The sequence below is a fragment of the Choloepus didactylus genome, chromosome 1 (assembly GCF_015220235.1).
Source record: "Choloepus didactylus isolate mChoDid1 chromosome 1, mChoDid1.pri, whole genome shotgun sequence".
Classification (NCBI taxonomy): Eukaryota; Metazoa; Chordata; class Mammalia; order Pilosa; family Megalonychidae; genus Choloepus; species Choloepus didactylus.
The window spans coordinates 245,943,995-245,970,838 of record NC_051307.1 but is presented as its reverse complement, the minus strand read 5'-3'; the positions used below and the strand labels follow the sequence as shown (position 1 = coordinate 245,970,838).

At 43.8% G+C, this 26,844-nt stretch overlaps 1 protein-coding gene across 7 annotated transcripts in view; it reads left to right on the top strand.

Annotated features, from left to right (window-relative positions):
* The first annotated feature begins 3,616 nt into the window (after positions 1–3,616).
* CFAP92 (cilia and flagella associated protein 92 (putative)) overlaps positions 3,617–26,844 on the top strand; it is a 146,162-nt gene continuing 122,934 nt past the window's right edge. For 5 of the 7 annotated variants that reach the window (XR_005211618.1, XM_037802890.1, XM_037802870.1 and 2 more), the window contains exons 1-4: positions 3,617–3,776; positions 4,425–4,729; positions 19,108–19,298; positions 22,420–22,624. Coding sequence is in view for 6 of the 7 variants with exons in the window: in XM_037802890.1 (XP_037658818.1) it covers positions 4,456–4,729; positions 19,108–19,298; positions 22,420–22,624 (670 nt within the window). In the remaining variant the exon portion in view is untranslated. Of the gene's footprint in view, positions 3,798–4,424; positions 4,730–19,107; positions 19,299–22,419; positions 22,625–26,844 lie in introns of all 7 variants that reach the window. The other 2 variants (XM_037802880.1, XM_037802898.1) reach the window with 2 other exon arrangements.

Sequence of the window (26,844 nt, the reverse complement as noted above, 5' to 3'; positions counted from 1 at the left end):
TGCCTTCCCTCCCACCAAGCATCAGAATCTGTTTCTGCATCCGCTGTGAATCTTGGCTGGCCTCATGACTTGCTTTGGGGAGTGTGTGATGGTTAAACCAGTTCCAAGGCTGGTTAAGAGGCCTTGCAGCTTCCATCTTTGACATCTCGGAACCCGGACCAGAGAATGCTACATGCAAAGCCAGTCGAGCCTCCCGGAGGATGCGGGGCTGCGTGGAGGGGAGCTGAGGTGCCCCAGCCAACAACCAGCACTAACTGCCCGGCAGGGGAGGGAGGCCACTGGGCCTTCCGTCTCTCCAGAGCCTCTAGCTGAGTGCAGTCCAGAGAGAGACAAGACCAGATGATCCATAGAAGTGCGAGAAATAATAAATGGTGGTTGTTTTTAAACCACCAAGTTCTGGGCTCGTTGTTACACGGCAACAGGCAACTGAATCAGAAACCCCCTTTCCTCTGCTTCTGGCTTTGCCAGCCTCCAAGCCACGTTTGCTGAGGTGATGTTGTAGGACCCACCTCACTCCCGAGTACCAGCTGGCACCCCTTTGCCCTCACTCCATCCCATGATTGACCCAGATGCCTTCTTTCTCAGGGCAGTGATTTCAAACCCTGTCTCTTCCATAGAATCTTGGTGGAGGTAAATTAAAAAATATATATGGGTCCTGTTGGAGTTATTTATCATTCTGCAACAAATCACCCCAAATCTTACTGGCTTAAAACAGCAATAATTTTCTTTGCTAATAAATCTGCAGTTTGGGCAGTGGTTGATGTGACAGCGTGCTTCTGGAGACACAGTGCCACTTGTGGTGGCTCAAAGGCTGGGAGCTGGAATCACTTGAAGTCTTGCATTCACACGCGCTGGGTGGTTGATGCTGGTGGTTGGTTGGGAGCTCAGGTGGGGCTGTCTGCCAGAACCCCTGCACGTGACCGTCTTCCATGTGGCTTCTTGGGCATCCTATCAGTATGGTGGCTAGATTCCAAGAGTGAGCAACTCAAGGCAGAAGAACATGAGTTTTGAGGACCTGGCCTCAGAAGTCAAGGTGTCATTTCTGCCTTACTCCATTGGCTGAAGCAGTCACAAGTTCAAGGGTAGAAACCAGACCCCACTACTCGATGGGAAGAGTGTCAACATCGCATTGTAAGAAGAGCATGGGGGAGAAGTTATACTGAGGTGCCCATTTTGGGAAAATACAGTCAGCCATAGGTTCTAAGCCACACTCCTGTAGAATCAATTCAGCAGGTAAGAAGTCGAACCTAGGAAATGATTTTTCTGGCATGTTCCTGGGTAATTCTGATACCTGTGTAGGGCTGAGAACTGCTGGCCTAGCCCTATAGTCCCTGCAGGGCACTGTCCCTGTCTAGGGTGGTGTTTCACCCCTGAGCTTGGGGCCATTCTTGCAGAGGATTCTGGGAGATTGGCTGCTGGCCCGAGTGACAATGTGGTCAGAGGACCCTCTTGAGGGAAACCAGCCCCACATCAGCTGATGGGACCTAAGGAGCAGGAGGACAGATGTCTGTCCTTGAGAGGAACTGTCAATGACCTGCCTTTGTTAATGGGGGACTTTGTCCTGTAGCTTTTTCCTTCCCATCCCACATGCCTCTCGCTTTAGCACTTCCTGGTTTAGAGATGGTAGAGTCTCCAGGCTGCAGGTGCTGGGGGTGTGGGCAGGGCAGTTATGGCCCTCAGTAGTGAGTCCCAACCCACCCTACATCCTCGGCTCACTGCCATTTGATGGCTTGCCCCTGAACTGTTCTGGAGGCTCCGTGTTTTAGGCTGACTGAACCTGAGGAGTGTTGGTGGGAACCCATCAAAGGACACAGTGTCCTGGAGGGGCTGCCCCAACCCCCTGGGAGTGGTCTAGTGGGGCATGCACTGGGAGACAGGGGACTTGGGCTCCCATTCTAGCTCTGCCACAATTTTGCTCTTTGGCCTTGGGTAGGTCGTATCTCAACTCAGTGCCTCAGTTTCCTGAACAGTCAAGTATGGCGTAGAGGGTGGCTGCTATGGGTTGAATTATAGTTCCTCAAAATATATATTCTAGTCCCAACCCCTGGTCCTATGGATGGGACCTTATTTGAAAATAGGGTCTTTAAAGATTTTGTTAGTTAAGGAGGCCAAACTGGATGGGGGAGGGCCCTTAATCCAATATGACTGGTGTCATTAGAAGAAGAGGAAATTTGGACACAGAAGAGAAGATAGCTACGTGACAATTGAGGCAGAGCTTGAAGCTCCACGACTGCTGGGAAACCACCACAAGCCAGGAGAGAAGCCTGGAACAGATCTTTCCCTAGAGATGTCAGAGGGAGCACACCCCTGTCAACATCTTGATTTCAGATTTTCAGTCTCCAGAACTGTGAGAAAATAAATTTCTGTTGTTTTAAGTCACCCAGGAAAACTAAGATGGGGGCCTCAGCTTCCATTTTTTTTTTAACAAACTAACTGCCCAGATGAGTTTAAAATAAAAATCTGATCAGGTCTCTCCCCCTATAGAAAACCTAACGTGGCTCCCCTCTGCCCACAGTCTAGGAGCCCTGCCTGGCCCCACCAATCACTCCAGCCTCGTCATACCTTTCCTAAACTTGCCTTTGCATATGCCATTCCCTCTGCCTGGAATGCCTTCTCGTGCTTCCTTCCATTCACTCTCTGGCAAACCCCAAAGCCTTTTTGTCACCTCCTCCACAAAGTGTGCCCTCCAGACAGTCACTTCCAGGTGTGTCCCTGTGCCCCATCCCCTTTAGTGTTCTGTTATCTTCTATGTCCGCTCTTCCTCTGGACTGGGAGCCCCAGGAGAGCAGCAACCAGCACTTTCTTAGCTTTGGGGGTGTTTTGCAGAATGAGCCCGCTAGGCTTTGGGGTTCGAACGACTTGGATTTCAGTCCAGTGCGACTACAGTTTTGCTGTGTGGCCTTGGGGCGAACTGCTTCACTTCTCTAAGCCTTGTCTTCATTATCTCTAATTCAGGGCCCATAATCCCCATATATAGAAATCTGATATTTTAAAGACATCAACGACAGAAGCAGAATGCCTGTAAGAGAGAAGTGTGGGGGTGGAAATCTGAGTTTGCAGAGCCCATTACCTAAGCTGGAAAGTTTCCTTTTGCCATCATCAAAGAAGAGGAGGGGAGAGCTGATGGAGACACGGAGGGGAGAGCAAGTGCCTCCCTCCCCCATAATGTAAGGAATAGTCAAGCACACAGCAGATACTTCTATTCAGAGTAGGAATTCCGGGAAGGGAAGGGAGGCAAGAAAGGGAAGAAGAAACGAAACGAAACGAAAAGAAAAGGGGAAAAAAAAGAAAGAAATGAAAAGCAAAAGAGAGGGGGAGGGAGGAAGGAAGGAGGAAAAAAGAAAGGGAAGAAAGGAAGAAAGAAGAAAGCAAGCGAGGGAAGGAGGAAGGAAGGAAAGAAGGAGAAATAAAGAAAGGAAAAGAAAAAAGAAAAAAAAGAAGGGAAGGAAGGAAGGGAGGTTGGGAGGAGACAAATGGCTTCCGGGTTTGGGCACACTTATTTGATAAACCTGTTCTGTGCACCTGGGCTGGAAAGAGCGGCTGAGGCGGAAGTCCCGCCCCAAGCGGAGCCCCGCCCCTCTAGCCCCGCCCCCGCCCGCCCATCTCCTAGCAACCATCAACAAGGCTGAGCGGCGGCACCTGCCGGACTTCCTGCCGGGGTGGGTTGCCCTGCGTTCTCGCAGACTCCTCGTCCGAGCGGCCTTTGTGCGGTTGTGGGGCGCTGACCCCGCGGTCTGAGCCCGGGCTTGCAGCCCAGCGAGCGCGTCGGCTAGCAGGTACCGCCCGGGACCTCGCAGGTGACTCGGACCCCCGACCCCAGCCACCTCGGCCGTCCCCAACCCGGGCATCCCTTTTTCCCTCACCCCGCATTGAACGGGATCACGCTTCTGAGCGTTAGCCCGGGATTCTGCCCTCGTGCCCTGAGCTCAGCATCCAGTGCCCATTCGTGTCTTGTCCCTCGGCCTGCCTTGGCCTCACCGGGCTCCTGCACCTGCTGTCCCCTTCGCCTGGTTTGCTTTTCCCCAAATGGCTAATCCACATTGTCCTTGGTTACAGCTCACCCGGCCCCGTGGGAGGCCTCCCTCCAATGCAAGGAGAGGGGAAGGGGGAGAGAGCGCTCACTGGGGCAGGCATTCCTTAAGTGCACGATGATTGCTCTGATCTGTGAAAGGAGGAGCAGCTGGGGTGGGAGAGGACGGCGACTCCGGTTGGAGAGAGTGGGGTGAGCTGCCATCCACCGTTCCCGAAGTTTCTCCCTGCATTCATTCTCTAAGTTGATGGAGTCGCTACACTCTGCCTGGACTGGAACAAAGCGAGAGAAGGCAGGGAGGAGGGCTTCCTGGAAGAGGCGGCGCTCACATCCTGGGAGCCGAGGGTGGTGCCATCCCATGCCATTGTTTTGTTTTGTTTTGTTTTCCCCGCAGAAGTGCCCAGCCTGGCGGGGCACCCTGTGCTATGTCGCTGCAGGCCTCGGACTGGGAGGATGAGGACAGGTTGAGCGTGGGTCCCCTCTCCTCCATCGCCAGCATTTACCAGTCAACCAGCGAGTGTGATGTGGAGGAGTTCCTCAAGGCCAGGGCCACGGCCCAGGAGTCGGAGACAGACTCCAACTACGAGTGCAGCGGCAGCCTTCACTCTTCCAATGGGCCCTCCAGCACCTTCCACGCCGACGTGCCCCAGGTGGTTCCTTGCAAGTTCATCATTTCCTTGGCCATCCCAGAGAATGTCGGTAGGTGCTAGAGCAGAACACTCTGCAAGAAGGGGGTATGCTAATGGCCTTCTCCCAGGAGTTTCAGGGGCTGGTAGTTTCCTTCCATCCCCTCCTCCCCACCCCCAAGAGGGTGGTCTGTGCCAGGAGCAGAAGCCAGAAAAGAACCTGCAGTTTGGGGGTAGAGAGGAGACTGTCCTCCCGGTGGGTAAGCGGTTGCATATGCTTTGCATGCTTAATCCTCTCAACAACCCTAAGAAGCAGGTGTTTTCCCTACTTTTTTTATGGATGAAGAAACCACAGAAAAATTAAGGCAGTGGTCTCCAAAATGTGTATTTTAAATTTGCTTGTTTAAAATGCAGATTGTTCTGCATGTATTTTATTCAGGTCAACTGAATCAAAATCTCTGAGAGCAAAACTACAATCGTTAGTGATTGCCATAAAAATGCTATGTAACAAACCCAAACAAAGTCCCCAAATGCCATGAGTTCCCAGAGCAATCCTTTGTCTTGAATGTGCAGCACAGCTGATCTAGGCTGGACTCCACTGGAGGGGCTCTCCTCTGCTTCCTCTCTCCCTCCTCTTCCTCCTGGACCAGTGAGGCTAGCCCAGACATACCTTATAATGGAGAGGCAGATACCCAGAGGAAGGCAGACCCAGTCTCCTAAGCATTCTTTCTTTAGGCACATCTCACTTGCAGACACTTTACTGATCGATGTTAAGTCACACGGTTGAACCCCAAGACCAGGGGCAGAGAAAAGTCCTCTACCTCTTGATATACCTAGATTTTTTTTTTTTTTTCTGTTTGAACTCTTCCACAATGGTCATTGATTTAGGCTTCTTGTAGTTCTATCAATTATTGCTTCAGAGATTTTGGAGGCTATTTAAGTGTATATCATGTTTAGCATTGGTGTACCCTTTTGAAGAATTGAACTTTTTTTCATTATGTAGTGACTTCCTCTATCCATAGTGATGCTTTTTATCTTGGGTCCATTAACAGCAAGCAAAATAGCCTGGAAAAAGACATCTGGCAAATACTGATCAAATGAAAATTGATGTTTATTTGATCACCTCAGGTGTTATAGCAACTTCTAGACTGGTGTTTCTTATTTTGGTACTTCCTCCAAAGGCATTTTTTTTTTTAAATTCAATTTTATTGAGATATATTCACATACCATGCAGTCGTACAAAGCGTACAGTCAGTTCACAGTACCATTATATAGTTTTGTGTTCATCACCAAAATTAAATTTTGAACATTTTCATTACAACAAACACAAAAATAATAAGTATAAAAATTAAAGTGAAAAAGAACAACTAAAATAAAAAAGAACACTGGGTGTCTTTATTTTATTTTTTTTTGCCCCCATTTTTCTACTCATCCGTTCATACACTGGGCAAAGGGGAGTGTGGTCCTTATGGCTTTCCTAATCACATTGTCACCCCCCATAAGCTACATTGTTATATGCTGAGGGCCGGCCTCAGCAACGGTCAGGGTCCTGATAGGGGGGCTGGAGTCGGCGAAGGAAGGAGACAGACACCTTGTTGTGCCCGGGTATCCACCACCAGCTACCCCAATTCTTTAGAACCTAAAAAGGGTTGTCTAAAGTGTGCGTAAGAGTGCCCACCAGAGTGACCTCTCGGCTCCTTTTGGATTCTCTCTGCCACTGAAGCTTATTTCATTTCCTTTCACATCCCCCTTTTGGTCAAGAAGATGTTCTCCGTCCCACGATGCCAGGTCTACATTCCTCCCCGGGAGTCATATTCCACGTTGCCAGGGAGATTCACTCCCCTGGGGGTCTGATCCCACGTAGGGGGGAGGGCAGTGATTTCACGTTTCAAGTTGGCTTAGCTAGAGAGAGAGGGCCACATCTGAGCAACAAAGAGGCATTCGGGAGGAGGCTCTTAGGCACAAATATAGGGAGGCCTAGCCTCTCCTTTGCAGCAACCGTCTTCCCAAGGGTAGAACCTGTGGTAGAGGGCTGAACCCATCAAACCACCAGTCCCCTATGTCTGTGGTCATGTTAGCAACCATGGAGGTGGGGTAGGCGAATACCCCTGCATTCTCCACAGGCTCCTCAAGGGGGCACTACATCTTTTTTTCCTTTTTTTCTTTTTTGTTTTTTTTTTTTTTTAGCTTTCCCTTCTTTTTTAAATCAACTGTATGAAAAAAAAGTTAAAAAGAAAACAAACATACAATAAAAGAACATTTCAAAGAGACCATAACAAGGGAGTAAGAAAAAGACAACTAACCTAAGATAACTGCTTAACTTCCAACATGTTCCTACTTTACCCCAAGAAAGTTACCTAATATAGCAACATTTCTGTGAACTTGTTCCTACTATATCCATCAGAAATTAACAGACCATAGTCATTCCTGGGCATCCCCAGAACGTTAAATAGCTTATCTGTTCTTCTTGGATTATTGTTCCCCCTTCTTTAATTGCTCTCTATCGCTAGTTCCCCTACATTCTACATTATAAACCATTTGTTTTACATTTTTCAAAGTTCACATTAGTGGTAGCATATAATATTTCTCTTTTTGTGCCTGGCTTATTTCGCTCAGCATTATGTCTGCAAGGTTCATCCATGTTGTCATATGTTTCACGAGATCGTTCCTTCTTACTGCCGCGTAGTATTCCATCGTGTGTATATACCACATTTTATTTATCCACTCATCTGTTGAAGGACATTTGGGTTGTTTCCATCTCTTGGCAATTGTGAATAATGCTGCTATGAACATTGGCGTGCAGATATCTGTTCGTGTCACTGCTTTCCGATCTTCCGGGTATATACCGAGAAGTGCAATCACTGGATCGAATGGTAACTCTATATCTAGTTTTCTAAGGAACTGCCAGACTGACTTCCAGAGTGGCTGAACCATTATACAGTCCCACCAACAATGAGTAAGAGTTCCAATTTCTCCACATCCTGTGCAGCATTTGTAGTTTCCTGTTTGTTTAATGGCAGCCATTCTAACCGGTGTTAGATGGTATCTCATTGTGGTCTTAATTTGCATCTCTCTAATAGCTAGTGAAGCTGAACATTTTTTCATGTGTTTCTTGGCCATTTGTATTTCCTCTTCAGAGAACTGTCTTTTCATATCTTTTGCCCATTTTATAATTGGGCTGTCTGTACTATTGTCATTGAGTTGTAGGATTTCTTTATATATGCAAGATATCAGTCTTTTGTCAGATACATGGTTTCCAAAATTTTTTTCCCATTGAGTTGGCTGCCTCTTTACCTTTTTGAGAAATTCCTTTGAGGTGCAGAAACTTCTAAGCTTGAGGAGTTCCCATTTATCTATTTTTTCTTTTGTTGCCTGTGCTTTTGGTGTAAAGTCTAGGAAGTGGCCGCCTAATACAAGGTCTTGAAGATGTTTTCCTACATTATCTTCTAGGAGTTTTATGGTACTTTCTTTTATATTGAGATCTTTGGTCCATTTTGAGTTAATTTTTGTGTAGGGGGTGAGGTAGGGGTCCTCTTTGATTCTTTTGGATATGGATATCCAACTCTCCCAGCCCCATTTGTTGAAAAGACCATTATGACTCAGTTCGGTGACTTTGGGGGCCTTATCAAAGATCAGTGGGCCATAGATCTGAGGGTCTATCTCTGAATTCTCAATTCGATTCCATTGATCTATATGTCTATCTTTGTGCCAGTACCATGCTGTTTTGGCAACTGTGGCTTTATAATCAGCTTCAAAGTCGGGGAGTGTAAGTCCTCCCACTTCGTTTTTCTTTTTTAGAGTGTCTTTAGCAATTCGAGGCATCTTCCCTTTCCAAATAAATTTGATAACTAGCTTTTCCAAGCCTGCAAAGTAGGTTGTTGGAATTTTGATTGGGATTGCATTGAATCTGTAGATGAGTTTGGGTAGAATTGACATCTTAATGACATTTAGCCTTCCTATCCATGAACATGGAATATTTTTCCATCTTTTAAGGTCCCCTTCTATTTCTTTTAGTAGAGTTATGTAGTTTTCTTTGTATAGGTCTTTTACATCTTTGGTTAAGTTTATTCCTAGGTACTTGATTTTTTTAGTTGCTATTGAAAATGGTATCTTTTTCTTGAGTGTCTCTTCAGTTTGTTCATTTCTAGCATATAGAAACATTACTGACTTATGTGCATTAATCTTGTATCCCACTACTTTGCTAAATTTGTTTATTAGCTCTAGTAGCTGTATCATCGATTTCTCAGGGTTTTCCAGATATAAGATCATATCACCTGCAAACAATGACAGTTTTACTTCTTCTTTTCCAATTTGGATGCCTTTTATTTCTTTGTCTTGCCGGATTGCCCTGGCTAGCACTTCCAGCACAATGTTGAGTAACAGTGGTGACAGCGGGCATCCTTGTCTTGTTCCTGATCTTAGAGGGAAGGCTTTCAGTCTCTCACCATTGAGTACTCTGCTGGCTGTGGGTTTTTCATATATGCTCTTTATCATGCTGAGGAAGTTTCCTTCAATTCCTACCTTTTGAAGTGTTTTTATCAAAAAGGGATGTTGGATTTTGTCAAATGCTTTTTCAGCATCTATTGAGATGATCAATTGATTTTTCCCTTTTGACTTGTTAATGTGTTGTAATACATTGATTGATTTTCTTATGTTGAACCATCCTTGCATGCCTGGAATGAACCCCACTTGGTCATGGTGTATGATTTTTTTAAGGTGTCTTTGGATTCGATTTGCAAGTATTTTGTTGAGGATTTTTGCATCTATATTCATTAGGGAGATTGGCCGGTAGTTTTCCCTTTTTGTAGCATCTTTGCCTGGTTTGGATATTAGCTTGATGTTAGCTTCATAAAATGAGTTAGGTAGTGTTCCATTTTCTTCAATGTTTTGAAAGAGTTTGAGTAAGATTGGTGTCAGTTCTTTCTGGAAAGTTTGGTAGAATTCCCCTGTGAAGCCATCTGGCCCTGGGCATTATTTGTGGGAAGATTTTTGATGACTGATTGGATCTCTTTGCTTGTGATGGGTTGGTTGAGGTCTTCTGTTTCTTCTCTGGTCAGTCTAGGTTGTTCATATGTTTCCAGGAAATTGTCCATTTCTTCTACATTATCCAGTTTGTTGCCATACAGTTGTTCATAATATCCTCTTATAATTTTTTTTAATTTCTTCAGGATCTGCAGTTATGTCACCCTTTTCCTTCATTATTTTGTTTATATGGGTCTTCTCTCTTTTTGATTTTGTCAGTCTAGCTAGGGGCTTGTCAATCTTGTTGATCTTCTCAAAGAACCAACTTTTGGTGATATTTATCCTCTCTATTGTTTTTTTGTTCTCTATGTCATTTATTTCTGCTTTAATCCTTGTTATTTCTTTTCTTCTACTTGGTTTAGGATTGGTTTGCTGTTCATTTTCTAGCTTCTTCAGTTGATCCATTAGTTCTTTGATTTTGGCTCTTTCTTCCTTTTTAATATATGCGTTTAGTGCTATAAATTTCCCCCTCAGCACTGCTTTTGCTGCATCCCATAGGTTTTGATATGTTGTGTTCTCATTTTCATTCGTCTCTATATATTTAGCAATTTCTCTTGCTATTTCTTGTTTAACCCACTGATTGTTTAGGAGTGTGTTGTTTAACCTCCAGGTATTTGTGAATTTTCTAAGTCTCTGATGGTTATTGACTTCTAATTGTATTCCATTGTGGTCAGAGAATGTGCTTTGAATAACTTCAATCTTTTTAAAGTTATTGAGGCTTGTTTTATGTCCCAGCATATGATCTATTCTGGAGAAAGTTCCGTGAGCACTAGAAAAGTATGTGTATCCTGGTGATTTGGGATGTAATGTCCTGTATATGTCTGTTAAATCTAATTCATTTATCAGATTGTTTAGGTTTTCAGTTTCCTTATTGGTCTTCTGTCTGGTTGATCTATCTATAGGAGAAAGTGATGTGTTGAAGTCTCCCACAATTATTGTGGAAACATCAATTGCTTCCTTTAGTTTTTCCAGTGTTTCTCTCATGTATTTTGTGGCACCTTGATTGGGTGCATAGACATTTACGATTGTTATTTCTTCTTGCTGAATGGCCCCTTTTATTAGTATGTAGTGGCCTTCTTTGTCTCTCAAAACATCCCTGCATTTGAAGTCTATTTTATCTGAGATTAATATTGCTACACCTGCTTTCTTTTGGCTGTAGCTGGCATGAAATATTTTTTTCCATCCTTTCACTTTCAATTTCTTTGTGTCCCTGTGTCTAAGATGAGTCTCTTGTATGCAACATATTGATGGTTCATTTTTTTTTTGATCCATTCTGCGAATCTATATCTTTTAATTGGGGGGTTTAATCCATTTACATTCAACGTTATAACCGTGAAGGCATTTCTTGAATCAACCATCTTATCCTTTGGTTTATGTTTGTCATATTTTTCCCCTCTGTCTATTAATATCCTTTATTGTACCCATACCGAATCTCTTTAGTACTGAACCTTTCTCCAAGTCTCTCTGTCCTTTCTTTGTTTCTCTGTCTGTAGGGCTCCCTTTAGTATCTCCAGTAGGGCAGGTCTCTTGTTAGCAAATTCTCTCAGCATTTGTTTGTCTGTGAAAAATTTAAGCTCTCCCTCAAATTTGAAGGAGAGCTTTGCTGGATAAAGTATTCTTGGCTGGAAATTTTTCTCACTCAGAATTTTAAATATATCGTGCCACTGCGTTCTCGCCTCCATAGTGGCTGCTGAGTAGTCACTACTTAGTCTTATGCTGTTTCCTTTGTATGTGGTGAATTGCTTTTCTCTTGCTGCTTTCAGAACTTGCTCCTTCTCTTCTGTGTTTGACAGTGTGATCAGTATATGTCTCGGAGTGGGTTTATTTGGATTTATTCTATTTGGAGTTCGCTGAGCATTTATGATTTGTGTTTTTATGTTGTTTAGAAGATTTGGGAACTTTTCCCCAACAATTTCTTTGAATACTCTTCCTAGACCTTTACCCTTTTCTTCCCCTTCTGGGACACCAATGAGTCTTATATTCGGACGTTTCATATTATCTATCATATCCCTGAGGTCCATTTCGATTTTTTCAATTTTTTTCCCCATTCTTTCTTTTATGCTTTCATTTTCCATTGTGTCATCTTCCAGGTCACTGATTCATTGTTCAACTTCCTCTAGTCTTGTACTATGAGTGTCCAGAATCTCTTTAATTTGGGCAACAGTTTCTTTAATTTCCATAAGATCATCCATTTTTTTATTTAGTCTTGCAATGTCTTCTTTATGCTCTTCTAGGGTCTTCTTGATATCCTTTGTATCCCATACTATGGTCTCATTGTTCATCTTTAGTTCTTTGAGTAGCTGCTCTAGGTGCTGTGTCTCTTCTGGTCTTTTGATTTGGGTGGTTGGGCTTGGGTTATCCATATCGTCTGTTTTTTTCATATGCTTTATAATTTTCTGTTGTTTTTGGCCTGTTGGCATTTGCTGAACTTGATAGGGTTCTTTTAGGATTTGTAGACCAATTGAAGTCCTTATCTCTAATTTATCAGATCTACAGCTTCGTGGAGTACACTTCCTCTAACTAACCAGCAGGTGGCGTCCACGAGCCACCTGTTGTCCACAAGCCAGTTCTCCCCTGCTTAGCCTTTTTGATGAGTGGGGGAGTGAGTCATGTGGGGTCCAATTGGTGTACCAATCTTGCGTGTGTAGTTGGTGTTGCCTGCCCTGTATATGGGGCGTGTTTCTGGGCAGTCAGGGAGGGGGGGTGGCTCTAACAATCAAATCTCCCTGGTGATCCTAGAGTTTTAAAGCTGCTGCAATAGTCTAATCCTTCAGTTCAGTCCTGCCACAGTTTGTCTCTGCCACTGACCCACAAGTCCTTGGTATTGGCGTATGGCTCCTGAGACTTGCAAGTGGGCCCCTCTTCCAGGCTGTGCACCCTGGGTCCTCTGTTGAGGGATGACTGTGCTATGTCACAGGTGAGTGCTGTCCCCCCAGGGCAGTTCTGGGCTGCTGGGCTGTGTAGGGAGGCTCCCAGTCTGCTGAAATGATGACTGAATGGGGCTTTGTTAATTCACACTGCTCCACCTTCCCAACTCTGGGAGAATCAGCTGAGGTTGCAGGGAAGGCTAATGTCCACGCCCAGTTTTGTGATGTGTGCCTGTTATTTGAAGCACTTCCATCACACTGGGTTGTCTGGGGCAGCTCTGGGCTGTGGGGCTGGCGACGGGCAGGAGTGTTTCCTGTCCACCAGGATGATGGCTGTGAGCGGACACCCCACTTTTCTTGGGAAGTTGTGGTGTTTAGTGAATTTTCTCAGCCACTGGATTATTGCCTTTTGTCTCAGAGCTCTCTTAGTTCTGCTCTTGTCTCGACCTGCCCAAATTGCAAGTCTTTGAAGCTTTCTGTATTGGGCTTCTTAGAGTAATTGTTTTAGAAAAAGGAAAAAGGATTAAAAAAAAAGGGCCCTCCTCAGAGATCTAATGGGCTATTGAAATGCTAAGAGACAAAGCAATTAGGGCCATTAAGGAAAGGTCCACAGGGCAGAGAGATCAGCTTTTCTTCGGGATTTGCATATGAGCCTCAGGGCCTGAGCTCTGCCTTTCCCCTTTCTATGTTCACCAGAACTCCAAAAATCCTCCGCTTTTATTTTGGAGTTTTTCGTGTTGTTTTTTTCTATGCCTGTCTCCTCTCTGCTAGGCTGGCTGCTCTCTGATTCTCTGGTGTCTGGTCTCAGTCTATCTATGGTTGGAGTTTGGATCAGTAGAATGAGTTTCTGATAAGGGCTGCCACTGCAGTTCTCCCTTCTCCTTCCTGGAGCTGACAGCCCCTCCTCCCACGGGACTGAGCCTGGCAGGGAGGGGTGTGGGTCCCCTGGCCACAAAAACTTACAGATTTCGCTGATCTCAGGAGTTCCACGTTTTCATGAGTGTTGTATGAAGTATGCCCAAAGTCAGATTGCTCTGTGGTGTCCAGTCCACGCAGTTCCTGGCTTTCTACCTACTTTCCTGGAGGAGTAACTAAAACATACAGCTCACCAGTCCGCCATCTTGCCCCGCCTCCCAACATTCAATCTTATTACTGTAAATGAAGTACTTACTTCAGCTGTTTTGTCCTTTGGTTTTTATGTGTCACGTCTTATTTTTTTTCTTTCTTTGTACCCTTCCTGTTTCCCTTACTGATAATCTTCATTTCTTCACTCTACTCCAAGCCCGTCACTCCTGTCTTTTCCTTTCAGCCTGCAGAAATCCCTTCAATATTTCTTATAGGACAGGTCTCTTGTGAAGAATGCTCTCAGTTTATGTTTATCTGTGAATATTTTAAACTATCCCTTTTTTTTGTTTTGTTTTGTTTTTTGTATGAGTAGATTTTCCATACTTTATTAATTTCCTCTAGGTGAAACTTTTTTCTTACAAACAATACTTCAATGAATATTTTTGTAAACAATTAATTTGAAATATGTACAAGTACATTTATAGGAACAATTTCTAGAAGGAGAATTTCTGTATATTTGGATGCATTCATTTTTTTAAATTCAGTTTTATAGTGATACATATATATATTTATATTTACATGCCATACAATCATCCATGGTGTACAGTCAACCATTCATAGTAGCATCATATAGTTGTGCATTCATCACCCCAATCAATTTTTGAACATTTTCCTTACACCAAAAAGAATAAAAATAAGGATAAAAATAAAAGTAAGAAAGAACACCCAAATCATCTCCCCTATCCCACCTTATTTTTCATTTAGTTTTTGTCCCCATTTTTCTACTCATCCATCCATAAACTGGAAAAAGGAACTGTGAGCCACAAGGTTTGCACAATCACACTGTCACACCATGTAAGCTACCTAGTGATATGATCATCTTCAAGAATCAAGGCTATTGGGTTGCAATTTGACAGATTCAGGTATTTCCTTCTAGCTATTTTAATACGCTAAGACCTAAAAAGGGATGTCTATATAGTGCATAAGAATGTCCTTCAAAGTGACCTCTCAATCTCATTTGAAATCTCTCAGCCACTAAAACTTTATTTTGTTTCACTTCTCTTCCCCCTTCTGGTCAAGAAGATTTTCTCAGTCCCATGACACCAGGTCCGGACTCATCCCAGGTGTCATATTCTGCATTGCCAAGGAGATTTACACTCCTGTGAGTCAGGTCCCATGTAGGGGGGAGGGCAGTGAGTTTACCTGCTAAGTTGGCTTAGCTAGAGAGAGAGAGAGGACCACATTTAAGCAACAAAGAGGTTTTCTGGGGGAGACACTTAGGCACAATTACAAGTAGTCTTAGCCTCTCCTTTGCAGTAACAAGCCTCATAATATCCCTTATTTTTGAAGGACAGTTTTGCTGGATAAAGAATTCTTGGCTGGCACTTTTTGTCTTTCAGTACTTTAAATATATCATACCACTGCCTTCTCACCTCCATGGTTTCTCATGAGAAATTGTCACTTAGTCTTATTGAGAATCCCTTGTATGTGACAAATTGCTTTTCTCTTATTGGTTTCAGGAATCTCTCTTTATCTTTAGCATTTGACATTCTGATTAGTATGTGTCTTGGAGAAGGTCTATTAGGATTTATTCTGTTTGGAGTATGTTGCACTTCTTGGGCATGTATATTTATGTCTTTCATAAGAGTTGGGAAATTTCTGCCATTAGCTCCTCAAATATTCTTTCTTCCCATTTTTCCTTCTCTTCTCCTGCTGTGACACCCATGAAGTGTATGTTTATGAGCTTTGTGCTGTCATTCAAATCTCTGAGACCTTGCTCAATTTTTTCCATCCTTTTCTCCATCTGTTCTTTTATCTGTAAGATTTTGATTGTGCTGTCTTCTAGTTCATGGATTCTTTCTTCTGCCTGTTTAAATCTGCTGTTGTATGCTTCCAGCGTATTTTAAATCTCTTCTATTTTGCCTTTTATCCCCATAATTTGTTATATTTCTTCTTATAGTTTCACATTCTTTTTAATGCTTACACAATGTTTTCTTAATATCCTTTATCTCTTTAGCCATATTTTCCTCCATCTCCTGTGTCAAGTAAACATCTCTTAAATAACAGTTAAAACTCAGGAATAGAAGTGATTGCTGTAAGAGGTTACAATCTAGGAACCTTTACAATAAGCCTTATTGAACATTCTATACTCCTGCATCATTGATTGCCCAATCTCTGCTCATGTTCTATCCCTGATAACCTATGCCCTCATATTCAATTATCAGCATTTGCTCATTATAGTTAGTTTATATTAATGAGAACTTACAATATTTGTCCTTTCTTTTTCCAGCTTATTTCACTCCACATAATGTCCGCGAGGTTCATTCACCTAGTTGCATGCCTCACAACTTCATTCCTTCTTGCAATATTCCATTGTATGCATAGACCACATTTCACCCTTCTTTTCACCCGTTGATGTACCTTTAGGCCACCTCCATCCATTGCAAATTGTGACTACTGCTGCCATAAACATCAGTGTGAAAATGCCTATTCATGTCCCTGCTTTCAGTTCTTCCAAGTATATACCAAATAAAGGGGTTGCAGGATCACATGGCAGCCCTATACTTAGCTTCTTGTAGAACCACCACACTGCCCTGCAGAGGGGCTGCACTTTTCTTCTTCCCTACCAATAGTGAATAGGTATATTTCTCTCAACATCTTCTCCAGAACTTGTGTCTTTCTGTTTATTTTTTAAACAGTTTTATTCACACAGCATACAATCCATCCTAAGTGAATGATCAGCTGCTCCCAGTATAATCACATAGTTATGCTTTCACCACCACAGTCTATATGAGAACTTTTCCATTTCTTCTGCAAAAAAAGAAGAGGAAGGAAAAAAAAAGGAATAAAGAATTAAAAAATTATAATAAAATAAAATTAAAAAAAGAGAAACAACCGGAATCCCATACCTGTCCCTTATATCCCCTTGTTGACTTTTAACTTTGTTATACAGCCTTTCTTATAATTAATGGAAGTAAATTACAACATTACTGTTAGCTATAGATCCTAGTTTGCATTGATTGTATTTTTCCATATACCATCCTATTTTAAACACCTCACAATGTTGACTTTTACTTGTTCTCCCTCATATAAAAGCTTTCTTAAATTTCTACATTTAATCACCATTATTGTCTACTCTAGTTTTTACTAAGTTATATGGTTCCAGTTTTTGTCCTCTATCTTTCCTTCTGGTGTCATATATGCCCTTAGCTTTCCTCTTTCAACCATACTCACACTCAGCTATGTTCAGTGTACTTTCAATATTGTGCTACCGTCACATATTATTGTGCTGTTTCTGGATCTTTACAATCAATCCTGTTGAATATTCTGTACTCATTCAGCATCAAATGCCCCATATCTACCCTGTATGGTTTTTCACACTCCTTTCATTGTCTCTAGCTGCTTTTTCCTGGAGGGCAAATTCTTGTAGGAGGCTCCCCACAGAGAGGGTTTTCCCAAGTCAGTATTTCCCAGCCAAAACAGGGCCAGAGACCCATGAAGGGGGCACAGACCAGCTCCAAAATGCACTGGAGAGGGGACCAGAAAGGATGCCAGTGTTCTCTTTGACAGCTCCCCAAAGCTGTGCTTTCCTGGATTGCCCAGCAGATGGCGTGCTTTAGCAAACTGTTCCCCACAGCCCTAGGGAGACCCTGTGTCTTTAAATCTCCATCACCTCCACCTCCATCAGGATCAGTGTTGAAACAATGGCTGTTGCCACGTTTTTCAGGGCAGGTTGAAACAGTAGCTCAGAGCCAGGACTCTGTGATCCAACCTCACTAATCAAAAGCTGTGATCAGTGATCAGCTGTGCCCAGCCCTGTTCTTGGGGAAAAGGATTTTTATGTCCCTTTCTGACAGCAGCAGCCAGCTGGGAACTGGATCCTGAGACAGCCCACTGGAAGAGTGAGGATGAGTGACAGCAGCCGCCGTGGAGATTCTTTCACAGTTCTTTACTGTGGTTTATCACCCTCTTCCTCCTGCTCGTCCCTGGGTGCTGTACAGTGTTCTGCTGGCCTCTGGAGCCCAAGAACAACTGTTTCAGGAGGCTCCTGTCTGTTTAACCGTTGTTTGGTGGAAGGACTGAGTCCTGGAGCTCCGTATTCCACCGTCTTGCCCGGAAGTCTCCCACTATACCTTATTTTTTAATTTGATGAGGTATTTTAGATATCTTAGAGGATATGTGTGCATACTTATTATTATTATTATTTTTTGCTGCTGTTTTGTTTTTAACACCTATATGTTATTCCATTGTATGGCTCTACTCTTATTTATCCTGCCCCTTCCTTGGGAACTTTTAAGTTGTTTCCAGTTTTTCTCTGTTACAATTCTGCAATGGGCATCCTTGTATGTGCATCTCGTTGTGTATATGTGGGCACTTCTATAGCCTAAATTTCAAGAACTAGAGTGGCTGGGTTTAAGGTGTTCATTCATATTTTTTTGATAGATTTTGTCAAATTGCACTCTAAGCAGGTATAATAACTTACTCTCTCATTGACAGAAAATGAGAGGGGTCTGCTTCTCCACTTGCTGGCTCACCTTGGAGAGAAGCACAACACAAACCATGGAGAGTGGCAAACTTTTTGGCCAACTGCACTCTCATAGGACATTCTAATACCTGCCAAGCACCAGCAGAAGAAGCTTTATTCCAAATTCCGTACAAAAGCTAACTATTCTGGTGGTACAAAATTATTCAGAAGCAGCCTCCTGGGTGTTAAAAGCTTGAGCTTTTAAAGTTACAGTTTTAAAGACAGTCTTGTTTATGTAGAATGAAATTTGGATTAAATACTTATGGAGCTCCAGCAGTATCTCCTTATGGCACAAAAAGCCCCAATCTAGAGGGTAAAGTTTAAGCTCAAGGGCAGGCCATGGAGGCTACTTGGGCTCTGGGCTCTGGCTGTAGCCCCAGCCTCACCTTCTGCCTCCTGTCACCCTCGCCAGCCCACATTGTACATCTTCATGCATCAAGGTTTTTGCTAGGCTATTCCCTTAGTCTGCAATGCCTAATCTGTCTGCCAGCTTTGCACCTCCCAGACTCTGCTCAGGTCCTCCTGGGAGGCTTCACTCCAAAATCCCCAGGAAGAATTTATTTCTGCCTCCTTTTTTGTACTTAGAACATTTTTTCATGTGACTGTTACTAAACAAATCACCCTGAACTGTGATTTTTATTTTTTTATTTTTAACACTTTTGCCTTGTTCTTAGTCAGGGCCAGGAGGAGGGTGAAGTAAATGAGGCATCTCAGGCAAAAAATGTAAGGAGACATTAATTCTCAGAGCCATGCCCTCAAATGTGGCGGTTCCTTGCTTGCCTCAGCCTGGTCCAGGAGCTGCTGCTCTGCTGGCTAAGGGCACTGGATCTGTATTTTAAACCCCAAGCCCTGTGAGCAGTGTGGGGTACACAGCCTCCCACAGGCTCTTTCTTGGCTCTACGTAACTGTGGAGAGGGGTCTGCTTTTTCCATGTGAGGTCAAAACAAGACTCATTAAGCCTGTGTCTTCTAGGTCATAAAGGAAAATATACAACTTTGATTGAAAAATACAAAAAACATCCTAAAATGGAGAAACCTTCTGCGAAGTTTCGCCGTTTCTACCACATTGAGTACTTCTTCCTGCCTGATGACCGAGAGCCTAAGCGAGTTGACTTGGTGGTGTTTCCAGCAGTGGCCAAAGTGTTCCTGGAGTCAGGAATAAAGGTGTGTGTGTGTGTGTGTGTGTGTGTGTGTGTGTGTGTGTGTGTGTGTGTGTGTGTGTGTGTGTGTGTGTGTGTGTGTGTGTAGCCTTACATATAGCCTAATACTTGCTACCCAAAGTGTAGTCCATGGGTTAGTAGCATTGACTTCTCCTGGGAGCTTGTTAGAAATGCAGGATCTTGGGCCCCAGCTCACATCTACTCAGTGAAAACCTGCATTGACCCAGTATTACTTCACATGACTTTTTATTTAGATATTTTTACCCAGTGTTTTGGTAAAGCTGATGAAATGCAATATACCAGAAAGGGACTGGCTTTTAACAATGGGGATTTACCAGCTTACGAGTTTACAATGCTAAGGCTGTGAAAATGTCCAAATTAAGGCATCAACAGGACGATACCTCCTCTAAAGACTGGTTACCAGCAAGTCTGGGCTCCTCTGTCACATGGGAAGGCACATGGTGACATCTGCTGGTCCTTCTCTCCCAGGTTTCATTGCTTCCAGCTTCTGGCTTCAGTGACTTCCTTTCAGCTTATCTGGGGCTTTTTCTGTGAGCTTCTCTTAATTTCATCTCTTAGCTTCTGTATGTGTTTTATCCTCTTACAACAGACTAGTAAGAGGATTAAGACCCATCTTGATTGAGGTGGGTCCCTTCTCAGTTGAAATAACCTAACCAAAAGGTCCCGCCCATAATGGTCTACACCACAGGAATAAATTAAAAGAACATGGCCTTTTCTGGGTACGTAACAGCTCCAAACTGCCACACCCAGTAATTAATTTCTTGGGTGTTTCAAAAGGTTTTGTAACTCTTGAGGTTCCTTCCTTCCTTCTTTCTCCTTTCCCGCTCCCTTCCCCTGTCCCTCTTTCCTTTCCTCTCCTCTCTTTTTGCTCTCTTTCTCGCTCTCATTCTCTCTCCTTCTCTCCCTTTCCCCTCCCTCTATTCCTTTCTCCTTCATTCTCCTTCTCCCCTTCCGTCCCCCTCTCTGCTTCTCTACTTCTCTCTTTCTTTCTCTCATTCTCTTTCCCTCTCTGCCTCCTGTCCCACTTCTCCTTCTCTCTGTCCCTCTTTCTCTCTCTCTGTCTCATTCTCTCTCCCTGACTCCCCTTCCTCTCCCTCTCTCTCCTTTCATCCTTCCTTGATATGTGTGTGTATGTGTGTGTGTGTTGTGTGTACACACCCTCCTGGCTCTGGATCAGTGTTTGGAAGTAATTGGAGATGACACATTTGCAGGTAACGGCTCTGCTTTTACTTTTTCCAAAGAACTCATAGGTCTGGTGGAGCCCAATCTATAACACCCCATTTCCCAGTCTGAGTCGGGAGCCAGGAGAGAGCCCAATGGAGAACAGATAGAGGGAGTGAGTCAGATGGAGAGCAGGGCACCAACCTGACTGCCAAGCAGGGCAAGGCTGGTGGGCGTCGTTTAGCCCCGTGGACCACCCAGGGTACCAGGCCTCGTCCCTCTGAGTTAGAGCAGGTACAGCTCCTCAGCCTCTGCCGGCTGGGCCCCTTTGCCTGGTGGAGAGCAGATGCATGCAGGTTACCTGCACAGGCCCAGCCCTGGGAGGCCAAGGGGCCAGCTGAGTGTGACATGTCTGGGCCTTCCTGCAGACCCCCAGCCAGTTAGGTCGCCTCTCTTCCTGTAGGGCGAGGCAAGCGGCCACAGGGTTGATCTGGCTGAGGCCCCTTCCCAGGGCAAACAAGGCCCCTACCACAGAGCCATTTGGTAGAACCTTGAGGATCTCAGAGGCTCCATATGGGGGCCATGGGGCAGGTGGGGGGAGGCATCATCTGGGGTCAGGCCTGGGTGCTGGGGCTGGCTGGCTATGTGGCTTCAGGCAAGTTTCCTCCTTGGGTGGGTTCCTAAGCACTGGGAGTTCCTGGCACGTGGAAGCCATTCTGTAGACATTTGTTGATTGACTAAGTGTGGTTGCCAAGCTCAGTGATAGGTCAGCTTGCTAAACCCAGACTCCTTCAGTCCTGATGGGGAGACAGACAAGGAATCAGCAGTAGAGGAGGGTGGGATGAGGCAGTGATGGGGAACATCACCCAAACAGTAACATGTGACTGCCTGTGATGCATAGTCAATGCTTGAATGAATGGATGAATGAAGGAATGAAAGACACAAGGAAAGGCTGGAATTCCTTCACAGACTAGAATCAAAAGCCATTAGCAAAGTGGCTGAGGGCCTCAGCATGGGCCTGCTTCTCCGCCTCCCTTCCAGGCCCCTTCCTGGTGCAGCCCCAAGCTGGGGTCTTCCTGGCACCGTCTTTCTGCCAGCTTCTCCCCGCTTCTGCCTCGCCTCCACCCACACCTGCCTTCTGTGCCTCTCTGCAGGTTCTGGGGGAGTCCAGGCCTCTCCCACAGCCTGGCCAGCCCCTGCACCAGCCCTCCTCCAGCCTGGCTTCATGCCGTAGGCTCAGGAGTTGGGCAGGCTGCGCTCCAAAGCTCTTAACCCCTCTGAGCCTCAGTTTCCGTATGTGTAAAATTGATGATGATGACACCTTCCTTGCAAGATCCTTGTAAATAATACATTAAATTAAAACTATAATGTACAGTGGTAGCTGTAGAACCAACTAATGAAAGTATTGCGTAAATGCAACAGAAAACAAGCAGACACAGTGTATCATCTTACCTGCTGCTCCATATTGGCCCCTGCCCTGCAAGGTCTCCACCTGTCCTCTGGCAGGAGCATCTAGCATGTCCTCTCTGCCACTGTCTCTTGCCCACCAAAGCAGCTTCTTTATGCCACCCCTGCATGGGATCTCAGGCACCTTTGGTAGGATCTAACAGCCCCTCAGCTTTGCCCTTAGACCCAGCCCAGCTGAGAACCTCCCCTGACTTCCTCCCTTGCTGCTCTCCCCCTGGAAGCATGAGGTCTGGGTGGAGCAGTGCGTGAGCATTTGGGTTTGCCTTGGGCTTGGCGGGAGTGGTGGGAGATGTGGTTGAGACACAACAACCAAGGACAACCTGTGGGCAAGCAGGCTCAGGGTGGTGGACGGGGGCAGACTCCAGTGGAAAAGAGGCTGATCTGTTTGCCAACAGCCTTTAGAAACGCCCCGGCTGGGACCACGGGGCCTTCCCTATCATTGGACAGCTGAAGTCTCTCAGTGTCGTTTCACACAGACGGTGAAGCCGTGGCACGAGGACGACAAAGTCTGGGTGTCGTGGACCCAGACGTTTAACATCAGCGTGACAAAGGAATTACTAAAGAAAATGAATTTCCACAAAATAACCTTGAGGCTCTGGGACTCGAAAGAGAAAGTTTCGAGAAAAGTCCGGTATTATCGATTAAAGCCCTCCTGCCATTTGGATGATATCCATTCTTTTGGTAAGTCAGGTATTCAATTGTATTTGATGCGTTTCTAGAGGCTGTGGCTTCTTGCTCGTGTCAGAATGAAAGCTGGCTTGCCCTCGTTTCCGTCATCTGAATTTCACGGGGGTTCTTGTGCATCTCTGGGTGGTGGTACATGATGGTCCTTCCGGCCATGTTCGTGGGGTGGGGTGACACTGGGGGTGGGCAGGGCGGTGTCTGCACCTCTGTCTTCCCCACCTTTCAGGACCCCTGGCCCGGACAGTGCCCATGTGGGCACCACCACCAGGCTGTCTGTTCTCTCTGGGTGGGTACTGGGTGTTCACTGAAAACAAAACAAAACAGAGGATACCAAGAAACAAAAAAGAAAACTTAAAAATCCTACCATCCTTGCAGCACTATGGAAATCAGATGGATATTTACTCAAAAAGTTAAACACAGAATTAGCATGTGACCTGGCAATCCCACTCCTAAGTATATGCCCAAAAGAATTGAAAGCAGGGACTCGAACAGATACTTGAACACCAATGTTCATTGCAGCTTCATTCACAAGATCCAAAAGGTGGAAGCTACCCAAGTGTCCATAGACAAATGAATGGATAAACAAAATAAGGTCTGGCCATGCAATGGAATATTATTCAGCCATAAATAGGAATGATGTTCTGATCTATGCCGTAACTGGACAAACCTTGAAGACATCATATTGAGTGAAATGAGCCAGGCACAAAAGGACAAATAATTGTATGATTCCACTTATATGAAATACCTAGAATAAGTATATTCAAAGACATAGAAAATAGATTAGAGGTTTCCAGGGACTGGGGGGAATGGGGAGGTTATTGCTTAATGGATGCAGAGTTTCTGACTGGGGTGATGGAAAAGTTTTGGAGATGGACAGGGGTGAAGATAGCACAACATTGTGAATGCAGTCAACATCCTTGAATTATACACTTAAACATGGTTGATCTGGGAATTTTATGTTTTTTATATATACACATATATACATACACACACACACACACACACACATATATATGTTATCACGATAAAAGAAATTAAAACAATAAGTAATTGGGGGTTAATTTGCAGACTTGGAAAAGCTAGTTATCAAATTTATTTGGAAAGGGAAGAAGCCTTGAATTGCTAAAAACACCCTCAAAAAGGAAAACGAAGTGGATGGGCTTACATTCCCTGACTTGGAAGCTTATTATAAAGCCACAGTTGTCAAAACAGCATGGTACTGGCACAAAGATAGAGATATTGATCAATGGAATTGAATTGAGAATTCAGAGATAGACCCCCCAGACCTATGGCTGACTGATTTTTGATAAGGCCCCCAAAGCCACTGAACTGGAACATAACAGAGAGTTGGATATCCATATCCAAAAGAATCAAAGAGGACCCCTACCTCACACCCTACATGAAAATTAACTCAAAGTGGATCAAAGATCTCAACATAAAAGATAGTACCATAAAACTCCTAGAAGATAATGTAGGGAAACATCTTCAAGACCTTGTATTAGGTGGTCACTTCCTAGAACTTACACTCAAAGCACAAGCAACAAAAGAAAAATAGATAAATGGGGACTCCTCAAGCTTAGAAGTTTCTGTACCTCAAAGGAATTTGTCAAAAAGGTGAAGAGGCAGCCAATTCAATGGGAAAAAGTTTTTGGAAACCATGTATCTGACAAAAGACTGATGTCTTGCATATATAAAGAAATCCTACAACTCAATGACAATAGTGCAGACAGCCCAAATATAAAATGGGCAAAAGATATGAAAAGACACTTCTCTGAAGAGGAAGTACAAATGGCTAAGAAACACATGAAAAAATGTTCAGCTTCACTAGCTATTAGAGAGATGCAAATTAAGACCACAATGAGATACCATCTCACACCAATTAGAATGGCTGCCATTAAACAAACAGGAAACTACAAATGCTGGAGGGGATGTGGAGAAATTGGAACTTTTATTCATTGTTGGTGGGACTGTATAATGGTTCAGCCACTCTGGAAGTCAGTCTGGCACTTCCTTAGAAAACTAGAAATAGAGTTACCATTCGATCCAGCAATTGCACTTCTTGGTATATACCCGGAAGATCTGAAAGCAGTGACACGAACAGATATCTGCACGCCAATGTTCATTGCAGCATTATTCACAATTGCCAAGAGATGGAAACAACCCAAATGTCCTTCAACAGATGAGTGGATAAATAAAATGTGGTATATACACACGATGGAATACTACATGGCAGTAAGAAGGAACGACCTCGTGAAACATATGACAACATGGATGAACCTTGAAGACATAATGCCGAGCGACATAAGCCAGGCACAAAAAGAGAAATATTATATGCTACCACTAATGTGAACTTTGAAAAATGTAAAACAAATTGTTTATAATGTAGAATGTAGGGGAACTAGCAATAGAAAGCAATTAATGAAGGGGGAACGATAATCCAATAAGAACAGATAAGCTATTGTGGGTAAATTTAACGTTTTGGGAATGCCCAGGAATGACTATGGTTTGTTAATTTCTGGTGGGTATGGTAGGAATAAGTTCACAGAAATATTGCTATATTAGGTTATTTTCTTGGGGTAGAGTAGGAACATGTTGGAAGTAAAGTAGTTCTCTTAGGTTAGCTGTCTTTTCTTACTCCCTTGTTATGGTTTGTTTGAAATGCTTTCTTTATTGTATGTTTAAAAAATTTTTTTTGGATATAGTTAATTTAAAAAAAAAGATTAATTAAAACAAGAGAAAAACAAACAATGAAAAAAATATGCAGAGCCCCCTTGAGGGGCTGGTGGAGAATGCAGGGGTGTTGGGCTTCCCCATCTCGATGTTTGCTGATGTGCTCACAGACATAGGGGACTGGTGGTTTGATGGGTTGAGCCCTCTACCACAGGACTTGCCCTTGGCAAGACTGCTGCTGAAAAGGAGAGGCTAGGCCTGCCTATAATTTTGCCTAAGAGCCTCCTCCCGAATGCCTCTTTGTTGCTCAGATGTGGCCCTCTCTCCCTAGCTGAGCCAACTTGGCAGGTGAAATCACTGCCCTCCCCCCTACATGGGATCTGACACCCAGGGGAGTGAATCTCCCTGGCAATGTGGAATATGACTCCCAGGGAGGAATCTAGACCCAGCATCATGGGATGGAGAACATCTTTTTGACCAAAAGGGAGATGTGAAAGGAAATGAAATAAGCTTCAGTGGCAGAGAGATTCCAAAAGGAGCCGAGAGGTCACTCTGGTGGGCACTCTTATATACAATATAGACAACCCTTTTTAGGTTCTAATGAATTAGAATAGCTAGCAGTAAATAACTGAAACTATCAAACTACAACCCAGAACCCATGAATCTCGAAGACAGTTGTATAAAAATGTAGCTTATGAGGGGTGACAATGTGATTGGGAAAGCCATAAGGACCATACTCCCCTTTGTCCAGTGTATGGATGGATGAGTAGGAAAATGGGGGCCAAAAAAAAAAAAAAAAAAAGGCACCCAGCGTTTTTTACTTTAATTGTTCTTTTTCACTTTAATTTTTATTCTTATTATTTTTGTGTGTGTGGTAATGAAGATGTTCAGAAATTAATTTTGGTGATGAACACACAACTATATAATGGTACTGTGAACAATTGAATGCACGCTTTGTATGACTGCATGGTATGTGACTATATCTCAATAAAAATGAATTAAAAAAAAAGTAATTGGGGGTCCAGATAATTTTTTAAAAATTCCATCACCCCGACATAACCATGTTAACATTTTCTTGTATACTCATCTAGATCTTACTTGTACAAATAATATATCAATATAGGAAAGTCTCCTTTTTAACTCCCCTCTAAGAGGAGCACCTGGAGGTGTGGAAAGAGCCAGGCTGTGAAATCAGACAGTGGAGTTCAGTCCTGTCTCTCTCTTAAACTTGCTGATGACCTTGGCACGCCCGTGAGCATCCACTTCTCACCTCAAAAAAAGGGAAAGTAAACAGCAGCTCCCTCTATTGGCATCTGGGAGGCAGCGCAGCAGGAGCGGCCACCCCAGTACGTGCAATGGGGGTGTACATAGTCTAAAGAAATTAAAATTAAACTAAGACATGGCTTTAATTGTAAGATGCATCCTGATTTTTAGAGGTGTTAGAAGTTTTAAAAAAATGTGCATATTAGACTCGATGAAACCTTGTTTTAGCAGCTTCTGAATAAGTACAGTTATCACCATTTTACAGCAAGCAAACGTAGGGAGTC